The sequence below is a fragment of the Syngnathoides biaculeatus genome, chromosome 7 (genome assembly GCF_019802595.1).
Source record: "Syngnathoides biaculeatus isolate LvHL_M chromosome 7, ASM1980259v1, whole genome shotgun sequence".
NCBI lineage: Eukaryota > Metazoa > Chordata > Actinopteri > Syngnathiformes > Syngnathidae > Syngnathoides > Syngnathoides biaculeatus.
The window spans coordinates 23,179,669-23,193,992 of record NC_084646.1 but is presented as its reverse complement, the minus strand read 5'-3'; the positions used below and the strand labels follow the sequence as shown (position 1 = coordinate 23,193,992).

The 14,324-nt window shown below is 42.4% G+C and overlaps 1 protein-coding gene across 3 annotated transcripts in view; it reads left to right on the top strand.

The window, feature by feature from the left end:
• Nucleotides 1-539: 539 nt before the first annotated feature.
• LOC133503194 (rho guanine nucleotide exchange factor 18-like) overlaps nucleotides 540-14,324 on the top strand; it is an 81,256-nt gene continuing 67,471 nt past the window's right edge. For 2 of the 3 annotated variants that reach the window (XM_061824522.1, XM_061824523.1), the window contains exons 1-4: nucleotides 543-630; nucleotides 6,658-6,839; nucleotides 10,847-11,340; nucleotides 12,670-12,832. In XM_061824522.1, the coding sequence (XP_061680506.1) occupies nucleotides 555-630; nucleotides 6,658-6,839; nucleotides 10,847-11,340; nucleotides 12,670-12,832 (915 nt within the window). In that variant the 5' untranslated portion in view covers nucleotides 543-554. Of the gene's footprint in view, nucleotides 631-6,657; nucleotides 6,840-10,846; nucleotides 11,341-12,669; nucleotides 12,833-14,324 lie in introns of all 3 variants that reach the window. The other variant, XM_061824521.1, reaches the window with a different exon arrangement.

Here is a 14,324-nt window from a genome sequence, read left to right as displayed (position 1 = left end):
TTTCTGTTTCTGCATCATTTCACTAAAACAGCGTACTTGGTGAATCATTTCACGATAAATTACAGGGTATGTAATGGCAACATGTGAGTACTGTATTACACACGAAAAATGAACAAATTACAATAACAACCGGTTCCAGGTGCTGCAACACTGCATCCGTGATAAAGACATAAATCAATATTACATATGACGTTAGCACGTGTGTCGCTCGGTCGAGGGGTTCAGCGTTGGCCTCTCAAAGCTCACAACTTCTCACATTCTCGAAAAGGTGCCGAAGGTCCAATGAAGACGGAATTCCACCAAGGTGTAAATAATTCGGTCAGTCTACGTCCCAGTTTGGTCACAAAAATCCAACATCCACGTACACGTGGTGGCAGTGCAGTGAAGAGAGTACAGTAATCTCTTGAGGATGATTCAGTAGAGTTTCCCTGAGCAAATATGACAATTTAGTCTCCCCTCACACTCACTCCTCCTCCTCCTCTTTCTCCTCCTCTTCTTCTGCCTCCTCCTCCTCCTCGTCCACTTCTTCCTGACCTCCACAGCGCACCGCTCGCATGGCAGATGCTCCGCTCAACAACTCTTGGCCCTCCTTCTCCAAACTCTGGATAAAGAGATTGTCCTTCAAGAGAGGTACGTGGCGAAGTCTGCGCCTTTTTCTTTTCACTTGACTTTTTGCAACTTTGTACTGCTTGATGCTGAGAGAAGTTGGTGTGATACAGCAATCAAGGGGGGGGCATCAATTTAGCAGGCCATCAGGCCCGTTTCTCATGTCACACTGCGATGTGTGTTAGAGCAATATGGCGGCGCACAAAGAAGCAGGAAGCGCCAAGTACGCTTTCAGGCACAAGGTAGAACATCAAAGCTGCTTTTGGTGCTCGCACTTCTGGTTTCTTTTAATATGTCACATTTCACACACACACACACACAAACACACATGACTGAAAACCCCAGTCACCATAACAGTAACCATCATAGTGTTGGATGACATATTTGAAGGTGTAAACAATCTACGATGTAATCAACTACACATGAATTGCCTTTGTGTGTGTGGAGCTTATTGAAACATACGTTATGTTAGCAACATAAACTTTCAAGGCACGTGTTTTTCCATCAAAAACACAAAAGACTCCGGAAGAAGAAGTTTTTATGTGTTGTGGTTTTTTTTTTATCCACAGATTAATTGATGCTGGAAATTTCAAAGCATGTGGGAATTATACCCCATTATCTTGATTCAAATCTTTTCTAATATGTATATCTTTATAAATATCTGAATTATTCTTATGCAAGGTGGCACAGTGTAGAAACATGTAAGAGCGTTGGCCTCACAGTTCCGAGGTCCAGTTCCACCTGCCTGTGTGGGTTTTCTCCGGGCACTCCAGTTTCCTCCCACATTCCAAAAAGATGCCTTCATTGGACACTCTAAATTTCCCATAGGTGTGATTGTGAGTGCGGCTGTTTGTCTCCATGTGCCTTGCGATTGGTTCAGGGTGTACGCCGCCTCCTGCCCAATGATAGCTGGGATAGGCTCCCGCACACCTGCGACCCTTGTGAGGATAAGTGGCTAAGAAAATGGATGGATATAGATCAGTATATCAGTCTCCAATACTAAGAGGCCCTGTAGCTCAGTGGTTCGAGCACTGGTTTGGTAAACCAGGGGTTGTGGGTTCGTATCCCACTGGGGCCTCCACTCCCTGAGAAGGGTTGTGGCAGGAAGGGCATCCGGCGTAAAAAATGATACGCTGTGGCGACCCCAAAAGGGACAAGCTGGAAGGAAAACAACGACATCAGTCTCCAATGCTCTTTTCATCTTTTTACTCTAAGCTATAAACACAAATCCACTGAACATACTCAAGCAGCAGCTGATGTCAGCCACAACTCACATCCAGACTCACACACAGACTCGCTGACATTACAATGCACCCCACCAAGTCCCACCTCTTAAAGGCACATGCATGTAAACAGAGTACAATCTGTTCAGTATTTCCTATACATTTAATATGCTATTTATTGATTATTATTAAATACATTTTATGTTTACAGTGTTTTAATCCCTTTAAATATTTGAATGTGTGTGGGAGGGGTCAAATTACATGAAAGATGACAATGTCTCTATCCAGCTGCTTTTGATTGACTGCGGGTAGGTCTCTAGTATATCCCCCGTAATAATCAAGGGTTCCTTGGACACCACGATATAAATACAGTACTGCAAATATTTAATCAACAACGGTCCTTTTAAACAAAATTTGGGGGGTACCGTACGCCACAATCGAATGACAATCCAAATGACTGTCGAGACGCGTTCAGAAAGTTCAATCATTGTCAAAATTGACTTTGTCTTGTCATTCGGTTATTTGGAAGACCCAAAGTAAAATGACGTTGCAAGAAAACTCATCGGATCAAGTGATCGAGTTTCAATCATATGATGACCATCAAGTTCCTCTTGTGATTGCATGCGGATGGACATTCTGCTCATCATTCCTCTTTTGTTCCTTTCTCTGATAAGAACCCTAAGCCAACAACAATAATAACGCCTGTTGTTGTTGTGAATTGTATCATGGGATTTTTTTTTTTTTTCGGTAACTATAATGTAGTGCAGGTACCCTTGCTTGTTCCTCCCTTCATTCAAGAACACGCTGCTTGATTCCGCAGCGCTCGAAATGCTGTTACAAAATTGTTCTAGCGGCAAAACAGCAGCTTTTACGTTGACTCACAAGTTTGCTTACGATCGGACACGCCCGAACAGGGCCAGTATAGTTATAAATAAATAATACCTTGACTGTCCTCTGTATGAATGGCAGCACCTCGTACCTGAAGAGTATGTCATTGTTCTGCCCCTCACTCCATCCCAGATAAGCAATTATTTGTAATTAATCATTTTAATCATACTGATTAAGGGGATAATTCTCTCAATGAAAAGAAATGTTGTTGAAACCAGGGGTCGTGAGTTCGTATCTCATCGGGGCCTCTCCTCCCCAAGAGGGGTTGTGTCAGGAAGCACATCCAGCGTAAAATCAAACAAATATGAGCGTTCAACTGAGATGTCACGCTGTGGCGACCCCTGACGGGACAAGCCGAAAGAAACTTACTACTCAAGCAGTCCTCTTTGCCATCATGCTGTTGACATTGTGAGACCACGTTGAGGCTTCAAACTGGACGTTCTCTCGGGGATGTGCCGCATACACAGAGACTGGAGAAGGCATAGAAGTGGCAATAAGCCACAGAAAAAATACAAACTTTTCAACAGTTTCATGCAGCTCTTATTGTTCATTTCAGGCTGAATCTTTAAGCCCACAGCCCAAGATCCTTCCCGTTTGATGAACGAAAACTCATTTTGAAGTGACGTATACAAATGATAACAGTATGAGTAAAATGTCAATGGCGTCATCCCCTCAATGTGTTGTCTTGGGAGATTTTGTAAAAGTGATTTATTATTGAAGACACCGAGTTCGGTTGCAGACGACCTCCAGTGAGGCAGAGACTCGGCTGACAAAAAACAAGCCCACACACACGTGCATTTGATGGCGGTGTTGATGGATTATCCGTTACGCGTGGCTGACCATAAAAGGCCTTTTGCACGTGGACATCATGTTTACAAACGCCGGTGATTTAGTCTTATAGAAAATAGAGTGGATGTACAATAGAGTAAGCAAGTGTGTCTGCTGCTGTGTCTTCCTGACTGCCATGTTGATAGTTTATTATTTTTTTTGCCGCCTCGCCCTCTCCCAATTCAATTTTATACGGTGTAATCAAATCTTCTTTGATGAAGTTACTGTACACTCATAGCACACGGGGACAAAGAAAGACAAGACGAAGATGAAGAAGTACACAAAGTGCACAACAGGCGGAATTTCTGCTATCAATGGATTTGTTAGCTATATTCTGTTTTTGGTGCTTGTCATCATTTTTTCCCCCTCACATCACTATATGAAATGCAATATCTAAAATCAATGCAAAATATGCGTGTTCTTTGTCTGCCAAGATATTTCTTTGTAGCAGGAAATTTTTGCGTTACAACATTTCACTTCCATCGTTTTTTCCTCTATGAGTAAGGTAAGCTTAAAATAATACATGCCTCAATTCTTTATGCGTGTGGAGTACATACGCTACTTCTAATCTAAAAAATCTGTGGTGTTTTTAGAAACTGGCTTCTTTTAAGAAATTGTGTTAAGGTAACTTTGCCTGAATCAAGTTGTCTTATTCTTTATTTCCTTTTTTTAAAAGTTTTTATTTTTGAACATTTTTTCGTGATTTCGGTTTTTGCAAATTGGAAACCTTCTGTGTTGGCATCACCAAAAAGAAAAAGAAAAAAAAAAACAAAGACATATCCAAACGTCCATCGATACATTTTCCAAGTCACTTATCCTCACAAGGGTTGCAGGAGTGCTGGAGCCTATCCCAGCTAGAAACTTGTTGCTTTTTATGTATTAAAGGAGCGCTTTTCAGAATGTGGTATGAGTGCCACTCGTCGCTGGGGTGGCCAACCAGTCACAGATGAAGAGCCACATTTTGTTTACAGTGTAACGACAAAGAACCACATCATACACATGAACACCATTCTGTCCTGACCCACATGCATTTGCTCAGCCAGATTTATTGCAAATGTCACACACCAACATGATAACAAGAAAAATTCATTCTTAGAGAGTACCGAGACCACAGACCAGTAATTTGAAAAAAATAATAATAATAATGGTGTGCTCTCACACAGACCAACTACCAGCTCCACCAAATCTTGTCTTGTATGTCACAACTCTAATACTAATATTTATATGATTGGAGGTCCGAGTGCAGTAGCCATGCTAATGTCCGATATTCTCTGTCCAACGGTGTGGCAGGACAGTTGAAGGTCTAATACCATTTGTTTAAGATTTCTGTTTTCAGGACACAAGATTTCAGCGACATCACCGGGGCATTTTGAAATCCATTACCCTTCAATGTATGGCTTTTTGGCCCTTGCAACATTCGCCTTCAACTTTGATTTTTTTCGTCATGCACAGTACAGTTCTGTTATAGTTTATTTTTTTTAAGCACACTATATAAAATCTTTATATAACTTTTACATGCTGTACAGATACTGTATAATATACATGCTGTATAGATTGTTTTTTGCATTATTTTCCTCTTTTTAAGCAACGTATTAAAGCAAACATGTAACATTTGTCCCCCCACTGCAATTTTACATCAGCACACATAGCAAGCATGGTATGAGTAGTATCAGTAGTGGTACCTGGGCTCCCACTAACGGTATGCAACAGAATCACTGCATTGTATATTCAAACTGTGCAAACCATGTACAGTTTTATTGAATATACTTTTTAGCAATAAAACATCATCCTCAGTTTTTTATACTTGGATCAACCATTCTACTGTATTTAAATGTTGTCATGATGGTGGTACTTTGAAGGGAAGTTTTTTTTTTTTTTTTTGAGGTCGTAATTTAGATGAACCAATGTTTTCAGGAGTATTAGAGCTACACAAAAATGAGAAGAATTTTGCAGGAAATCACTGTCATATTACAATGAAAAATAACCACATATAGTTGGAATTTAAAACCAAAGTTGGGGAATTAGGAGGAAATAATTTACGAGAAAGAAAAAAAAATTTAGGCATATGGGCATAAGTCATAATACTGTAGGACAAGAATAAAATGTTGCAATGTTGCAACACAGAATGTAAAAATGAAGACAAAATGGTACATGAATGAAGTCAAAATCTAATGAAAAAATAATATTACCATACATAAAGAGGAAAAAGTGTGATTTCATAAGAAACAAAAAATTGAACTTATTATTGAGGAATGAAATCATATTAATATTAGCAGAGAAGTCACAGTTTTTCCACAATAAAACTCAGAACACTGAGAAATGCCCAAATAATGATGATACAGGTACTGTTTGAGTACTTTTGGTCACCTTGTTTAGCTTGATGAAGGGCTACTCTGAACTAGAAAAAGCTCTTTGTGTCATCAAATACTGTTCAACAAAACAGAAAACTGCAACCACAACAATAAATACGTTAAAATGCTGCTTTCCCAGCACCTCAGGTACTGTACAGTTTTAGATCTACATTATTTCTGTTTTTCCATGTGATGTGACCTTGTGAGGAGAAAATAAACAAGGGGGTATTCAAAGAGGGGGAAAAAAAAAGTCAAGAGCTGTGGAGCCCGCCCGGCTCAGTCTCAGGCTTGGCTTCACGGGAAACAGTCTTATGAAATAAAACTTACGTAAGCCGTCATAACTGTGGATTTCCCACCCGCTGATGGCAACGGCTGAAGTCACCACGGTGACAAGGACATGATGACTTAGCAGTTTTCAGGCTGCGCTACTAAGAAAGCTCAAGGCATGTTCTTTTCCATTTTCGAGATCCGGTAGAGGAGCTCTACCAAAAAAATGACAAAGTATTTCAAGAAGGGCCAGACTGATAGAAATGTTTTCAATATATGGCAGATGTAAAATTCCAATAAACTGATTATTAATCAGCCAATTAATTCAAATAGTTTTTGTCGGCACCTTAACGCTTACAACAATAATGAGTGGCAAGCAGAACCAAATTTCGGGCCCTAATAATCATAATAATTCTCACTTGTGATTGACGTTCAGAGAGGTCATGTGGAGAGCGCCCCCTACCTGTTGAACAGTTTCACCCACCCTTTTTCAGCCTCCGAGTGCAAGCCCTACAGTGGACATCCAGTTGGACAAACAAGTGGACCATGTAGTGAACGACTGAGTGGACAACAGCATGGTCAGTGTCGAGCTCCTGCGGGGACAACCTCCTCCCCCTCTCCTTCACCTCCCTCTATCACGGACGCTTTTTTCTTCGGCAGCACCAACGAGGAGCAGGTATTTCAGATTCGGTCCGTACTGCAGAGGAATGATTCAATTGCGACATTCGTGTATCACAACTAGCTTATCGTGTTATTTTGGGTACAAGTTGAACACAAAAAGCACTCAGTGATAATGTGGATGTGAGTGCGTGTTTTTAACCCCATTTTGTGATTATCTTGTGACTAGCATAAATATGGCGCAGCGAGTGGAGTAACTCTGTGCCATGGCCAGGTTAGACTGGTGTTAGTAATTTTATAGATGTACAAGTGGATGGGCTCCACCACTGTGACTGTGTCCGCAGCCACCAATCAAAACGACTTCTCTCATTCCCTTTAAAAATTGCCGCAATGAGTCCACCACGGACGAGTACGATGCATAATCACAGCTATTCATGCGTGACTTGAGTCTTGCGTGACTTGAGCCTTGTCACTGCTCTTGGTTGTTGGGACGACAGACAACATGAGCGGCTGGCTTTATTAAAAATCGAACGAGATGGTGAGAACCGCTGCTGACTTAAATATGCCTGCAGACCTCCCGCATCTATCCTCGCCCTCCATCATACGTGTGCCCCCCATACCTGTGTGCTGGCGAGTGGGATTATTTACAAAATATAATAACAATATTAATTTAGTTATTCATTTTCCAAGCTTCTTATCCTCGTGGTGCCGACACTTATCCCTGCAAAATCAAAATCGTGTTCAACTGGGAGTTGACCTACTGCACCAAACATAGACATGCGCTAAGAAGTGTAAATTTAGACCAACTTTCTGCCACCAAATTGTTGTCCTGTCCAGAGCCTGCCTGAAGTCAGCTGGGATACCTCACCCTCAACCCTAATGAGGATAACCGCTATTAGGAATGGAGGACAGAGGGTTGTTTATAGTGGTTGATTGCAGTGGCGCCGACATGCACTGCATCATATGGGGAAGCGCAGCTGAAGTCAAAATGTTACCAAAAGCTGTCAGTGTGATGCAGTGCAGTTCGACACCACTGTAAATGTAAATTGTGTCCCTAATGTTGGAGGCAATGAATCACCTCTTGGTTTTTCCCAGTATTTTGAAATAATGAAATACAAATACAATGCTTTAAAATGGTATATATTCCAGATATCTGAAACATTATTTCCCTGACAACTTTTTACCGTTACTCTCCACACAGGCAAACAGAAGCATTGTCTGTATTTGCTCTTACTCCACTCATTTCCTTGTCAAAATAGGCTTCTTCGTTTTTTTTTAACCTCCAAGGATGACAACACAACATAAAAAAGATGTAAAGTCAACTACAGTTGAAATTTTTGATTGATTAGTTGGTTGAGGTCTCAGGAACTAATCAGATAAAAAAAAATTAAATTAAATTAAAAAACGGGGACGGCAGCGACACAGAGGGATGTGTACCAGGGAGATTTCAGAACACAAGATCTACCCTTAAAAAAAGAATTGTGGTTTCCTACAATAATAATTCATCATAAATGTGTCTTTTGCCAGCCTTTAAAACTCAAGCTTCTGATGTTCAAATATTCTCTCCCCAGTTAGGAAAAAAAAACACATACCTGTACAAGTAAGCTGTATTTTTTTCAATAGTTCTGACTTAACTTGACTAGTAACATGATGGTTTTCTTAGTTTTATTGTAATACGGAGGTGCACTGAGATAACCAAGTGGGATATAGTTGAACACAAATGGTGCAGCAACACATTTAGACATTTCATATATCAGTACTCACAGTCAGATTTCCTTGATCCTCTGCGAGGAGCTGATATGAGCTGAAATGTAAACGTACAGTAAAGTAATTCCATCTGTTGGCCTTATAATCACCCCTGGTGGCCAAGGAAGGAAATGCATCGATTTGAAAGAGAAAGTATAAGAACATTTGTTTCATTCTTTGTAATTCTACGTAAGTCACTGATGGTGTAGTGGTGCATTCGTGTAACTTTGGTGGCAGGATCGTGGGGTCGAGTCCCACTCAGTGAATGTATGAACAAGTCATTGTCCGTGTCTATGCGTGTGCCCTGCGACTGGTGTCCAGTTCAGGGTGTAGTCCACTTTTTGCGCAAAGTCAGCTGTCTGCATCCCTGAGCGAGATGAGTGGTATTGAGAATGGATGGATAATTTTCTGTAATTATGTTAAGACTGAACAGCGGTACCTCGGTTTTCGAACGTCTCTGTTTTCGTACAAATCGGTTTTCGAACGAAAATTTCGAGATTTTTTTTGCTTTGGCTTTCGAACGCCCCGACCAGCTGACCCAGGAAGATTTGTTATTGTTCTTTCGAACGCACCCCCGAAAAAAAAGGGAAACGACAAAACCGCGCCACCGCGCGCGTCGCAACCAGTTGACCCACGCACCACTCTGCAATCGGAGGTTTCTGGTCGTGACTTTTTTTTTCATCCAATTGAGCAATATTAACCCCCGATCATGGCTCGAAAGAAGGCAAGTGGAACTGCTGGATGCTCAAAAAAGGAAAGTGGTGCATAAAACTGTCGACTTCAAGAAGGATTTGATAGCCAAGCATGAATCTGGTGTGCGTGTTTCTGAGCTATCGAAGTATGGCATGGCGAATTGACGATGAGGACCTTTCTGAAACACAAGGATGCCCTCAAGGTAAATGATATTGCTAAAGGAGCAACCGTGTTGACCAGGCAAATGGCACAGATCTTGGAGGAAGTCAAAAAGTTGCTTCTTATTGTCGTGAACGAGCAGCAGTTACCTGGGGATAGTGTTGGCGAGGAAGGGAGGAGATGTCGTCTGATGAGGCTGAAGGCAGGAAGGATGTCTCAAGTGCTGATATTAAAGCTATCTGCGCTAAATGGAATGACATCCATAATTTTGGAGAACTCCATCACCCTAACAAAGCAGAATGTTGCAGAGCACTGCAAAATTTCAATGACGTTGTTATGAGCCATTTCAGGAAGGTGTTTAAAAGACGCCAGAAACAGTCTCCATTAGATTCTTTCTATGTTAAAAAGGGGCGCGTTATCCCCACCAAAGACTTTTGAAACAGTTGTTTTGCATTGCTTTTTTCTTTTGTTCCATTAAACCTACCTCTAGTTGCAAGTTATTTTTTTTACGTTATGTATTTCCTGTGCAAATAAAAAACATGTTTGTTTTTCTCCCTCATTATTGCTTGTTTAAAGTTCTTCTTTACTTTTGTAAATAAAAAAAAGGTTTACAAGGCTGGGGGACGAGTCACTACAGATTCGCCAATGCACTCCCAGCCTAGCATACTCTACTAGGCTAAAGCATACATTTTAATCTAAAAATAAATATATTTCTTAAATGATATAATTATATAAAGTGTTTAGACTATGCATGAATTTCTTCTATGCCATTTATTATCAGGAAAAGATTAAAAAAAAGAAAAAACACTTTGAAATTTTTTTTTAGACTTGGAAAGCATTTTCATTTTCCACTCATTGTGATGGGAAAATGCACTTGGTTTTCGACTGTTTTGGTTTTCAACCGACCTTCTGGAACGGCTTGTGTTCGAGAACTGAGTCACCACCGTATTTGTCCACAGAGTACAATAAAATATTTTAGTGTGTTAACTTTCTCATTAATTTTATTCAGGGGAGAAACTGGAACAGATACATGGCCTTTCCACTCATTTCAAAGGGGAAAGATATATAGTATTAATTTGCAAAGCTAATAATTTGATTTATTGACGTTATAGAACAAATAAAACTTGTATCTCAAGGCATCACTGTGTAGTAAACGAAGGAAACTACTGTATTTTGTGTCCACGAAAGTTCCTCTCTGCACCGTTCCCCCAGGCAATATATTATTTATATATTGCCCCCCCCCCACCAATTTGCCCAAGTTATCAAAATAGGTATAGCTTATAATTAAGATTAATAATGCATTTTTACTTTCATCTTTCAGTGTCTGTGCTTTCTTTTTCTTCAAGTATTTAAGTTAGATCAGTAGTTCTACCTTTGTTAAACTTTTTCGTACTAGTATCTGTTCTCTTGTAGTTAAGTCCACACTGAGTGAGTACTTTTGCCACTTCTGGGATTTCCTCTTTGTAGGATGCGTGCTCTGTAGTGAGTGAGTCTGAGGTGAGAGGTGAGGAGGTGAGCAGCAGCGTGGAAGACCTACAGGGCCTGAGCTCTTCCTTTGGGGACGCAGACTACTTCAGAGATTTGGAGGTGGTTTTCGACAGTCCTTTGCAGACCAGCAGTCTGGAGCTGACCTCCCAGACCACAGCACCCCATGTGACTGAACAACTATCAACCGAGGAAGTGCCCGGCACCCTTCTGGTCACCCAGCTGAGCCCCAAAGGTTTCCCGAGCTGTGTGATTGACAGCCATGACTCTGTGGGCCTGGGAGTTGTTCTTAGTGTGACCACTGATCTGGATGGAAGGTTGGAATCGATGGAAACAACTCCAACCAAAACAGGAAACGCAATGCATTTCAATGGAGATGTCGAGGTTGACAGCTTCCCTAATTTAGCAAGATCCACGTCGACCTCACGAAGGCACAGCTGGGGTGTCCCTGTTGCCCCCATGAACCTGGGGAGGAGGTACCATTCTCATTATTTCTTATTTTCAATCATGAAATCCTTCCAATCAACTTGTGTGTATTTTTTTCCCCCCAATTTCATGTTAAAAAAATCTTGCATTGTCATAATATTCATTTAGACTTTTTGATTCACGTGATGTTCCTATTCAATTTTGGTGAGAAGAGACACACAAAAGTCACATAACCAAAGTCCATTGAACAAAGACATGAAATCAAAGGAAAATCATCAAAGTTATCCAAAGTTCAAAGTAGTCCTTAATCTTGAACGGCCAACCACCCATGCATTTTCTATATACAGTAGCTCTCGTCCTCATTAGAGTCACGGGAAAGCTGGAGCATGTCCAAGGTGACTCTGGGTGAGTAATGGAGTACACCCTGGACTGGTTGCCAGCCAATTGCATGGCATATATGGACAAAAAAGCACTCACACTGACCTTTACCTTTGGACTAGTTCGAGTCTTCAAGGATCCTAACAGGCCTGTTTTCGGTGCCCCATGATTGGCTGGCGACCAATCCAGGGTGTACTCTGCTTCACGCCCAAAGTCAGCTCAGTCAGTCACTCTAGTTCACATGTGACACAGATGAGGACAAGAGCCACTTCATATTAAATGTATGGATGGTATGTTTTTGGAATGTGGTAGGAAGTTGGGCTACCTACCCAAAGAAAACCCACAGAAACACAGGGAGAATGTACACAGTCCACACAGGAAAGGCCTGAGTTGAGAATTGAACCTCAAAACTCATACAGGGAGGCAGACATGCTAACTACGAGGCTAATATACAGTATGTATCCTATTAGTTTTTGTCTTGGATCCAGTGGTGGGCAACACAGTAGGACTTTTTCATCACAGTTGAGAAACCCTTGGTTGGGACCTAGGTTGGGTCAGGTTCTCTTTTGTTCAGCTTACTGTACATATTTGTTAAATTCATGTTTGGATGGGTTTTCTGCGGGTTTTGTGGCTTCCTGCCACATTCTAAAAATGTGCATGTTAGGTACATTGAAGATTTGAAATTGTCCTTAGGTGTGAATGTGAGTGTGAAAGAATATTTGTCGAGATGTGCCCTGCGATTGACTGGCAAACCCACCCAGAGTTTACCCAAATTGGGTTAGGCTCCAGCTTGCCCTCAAGCTTACATGATGACCGGTACTATTGAAATGGATGGATGGATGAATTTACTGTTTTAAAGTCAAACCAAAATCACAAACTCCAACCTATCCAGTTTTACACCAATTGGCAACTATTTCAGTCAAACTACTACTTTAATGCATTATGGATATTTGCTTGAAAAAGTGATTGGTGCTGTTTGGATGCTTTTTTGTGTATGACAGACTTAGTCTAGACACTATGGCCATGAACAGCGATGGAGATGAAGACGAGGCAGGACACAACGGTCTCTTTCAGTCCACCCAGCAGAAAACCGATAGCGGCACAGCCCTTCCACTGGATGAGATAGACGGTCCCAAGGAGAGGCTCTCCTGTCCTGCTGCCAAGGTACAGTCTTGACATGTGCTTGCCCTCTCTGGACACTACCGCCACTGGCTAATTTAACAAATGTACAATTTAACACGGTTATCATGTAAAGATTGTATGTAATTACTGATTGTTATCCCCTCCTGGAAGTTGTCACCTTATTGTGTTGGAGGGGTTTGTGTGTCCCAATGATCCTAGTTGTTGGGGGCTTCACACCTTTGCTAGGACCACCCATGACAGACAGGTTCTAGATGAGGAACCAGAGAAAGCACAGCTGTATGACTCCTCTGATGAAAAACTGAAATAGATGAGGATTTCCCTTGCCTGGATCCGTGTCACCTGGGCCCTCCTCTGGTGCAAAGCCTGTAGGTGGGCCTGCGTGGCCTGGCCTGCACCCATGGGGTTCGGCCCAGCATAGCCCAAAAGGGTAACGTCAGTCCCCCTTCCCATGGGCACAGCTCCTGTGGAAGGAGTCATAGGGGTTGGGTGCAGCACGAGTTGGGCGCTGGCTGAAGCCTGGCACCTTGGCAAACCCCGGTTCCAGAAGCTGGCTCTAGGAAAGTACAGCTTCCCCTCTCTAGCAAGGAAGGAGCCCGAGCGGGTGTGTGAGGTCGAAAAGTTCCAAGTAGATATAAATTGACTTGCCTCCACACACTGCTCTGTTCTCTTGAAAGGGATTGGACTCTCTTCCACTCTGGAGTTGCCCTTCATGAGAGGTGCCGTGCATGTGTGGGTATACTCATTGCTCCCAGGCTCGGCGCCTGTGCGTTGGGGGTCACCTTGATGGACGAGAGGGTAACCTCCTTCCACCTTCAGGTGGGGGACAAGTCCTGGCCTGACTGTTGATTGTATCTGATTGTGAGGAACGGCACCCCGATCAGAACCCGAGATGTGTTTGGTTATTCGACTTCTGTGCCCATCACTGATTGTCCATGATGAACACCATGTTCAAGCATAAGCGTGTTCACATGTGCACTTGGCACCAAGATACCCCGGGTTGCAGTTCGATGATCGACTTTGTAGTCATGTCATTGGACTTGCGACCGCATGTCCTGGACACTCAGGTGAAGAGAACGGCGAAGCTGCCAACTGATCATCACCTGGTAGTAGTTAGCACCGCTGGTGGTGGAAGATGCTGGTCTGACGTAGCAGGCCCAAGCATACCGTGAGGGTGTGCTGGGATCATCTGGCAGAATCCTGTCAGAAGCAGTTTCAACTCCCACCTCTGACAGAACTTTGCTCATGTTCCGGGAAAGGCAGGGGTCATTTAGTCTGGGTGGGCAATGTTCTGTGCCTCCATTGCTGAGGTGGCCAACTGGAGCTGTGTCCGTAAGGTGGTTGGTGCCTGTCATGGCGGCAATCGATGAACACATTGCTGGACACCAACGGTGAGGGATGCCATCAAGCTGAGTAGGAATCCTATTGGGCCTTTTTGGCCTGTGGGACTCCCAACGCAACTGATGGGTACCGACTGGCCAAGCTGAATGCAGCTTTGGTGGTCGCTGAAGCAAAA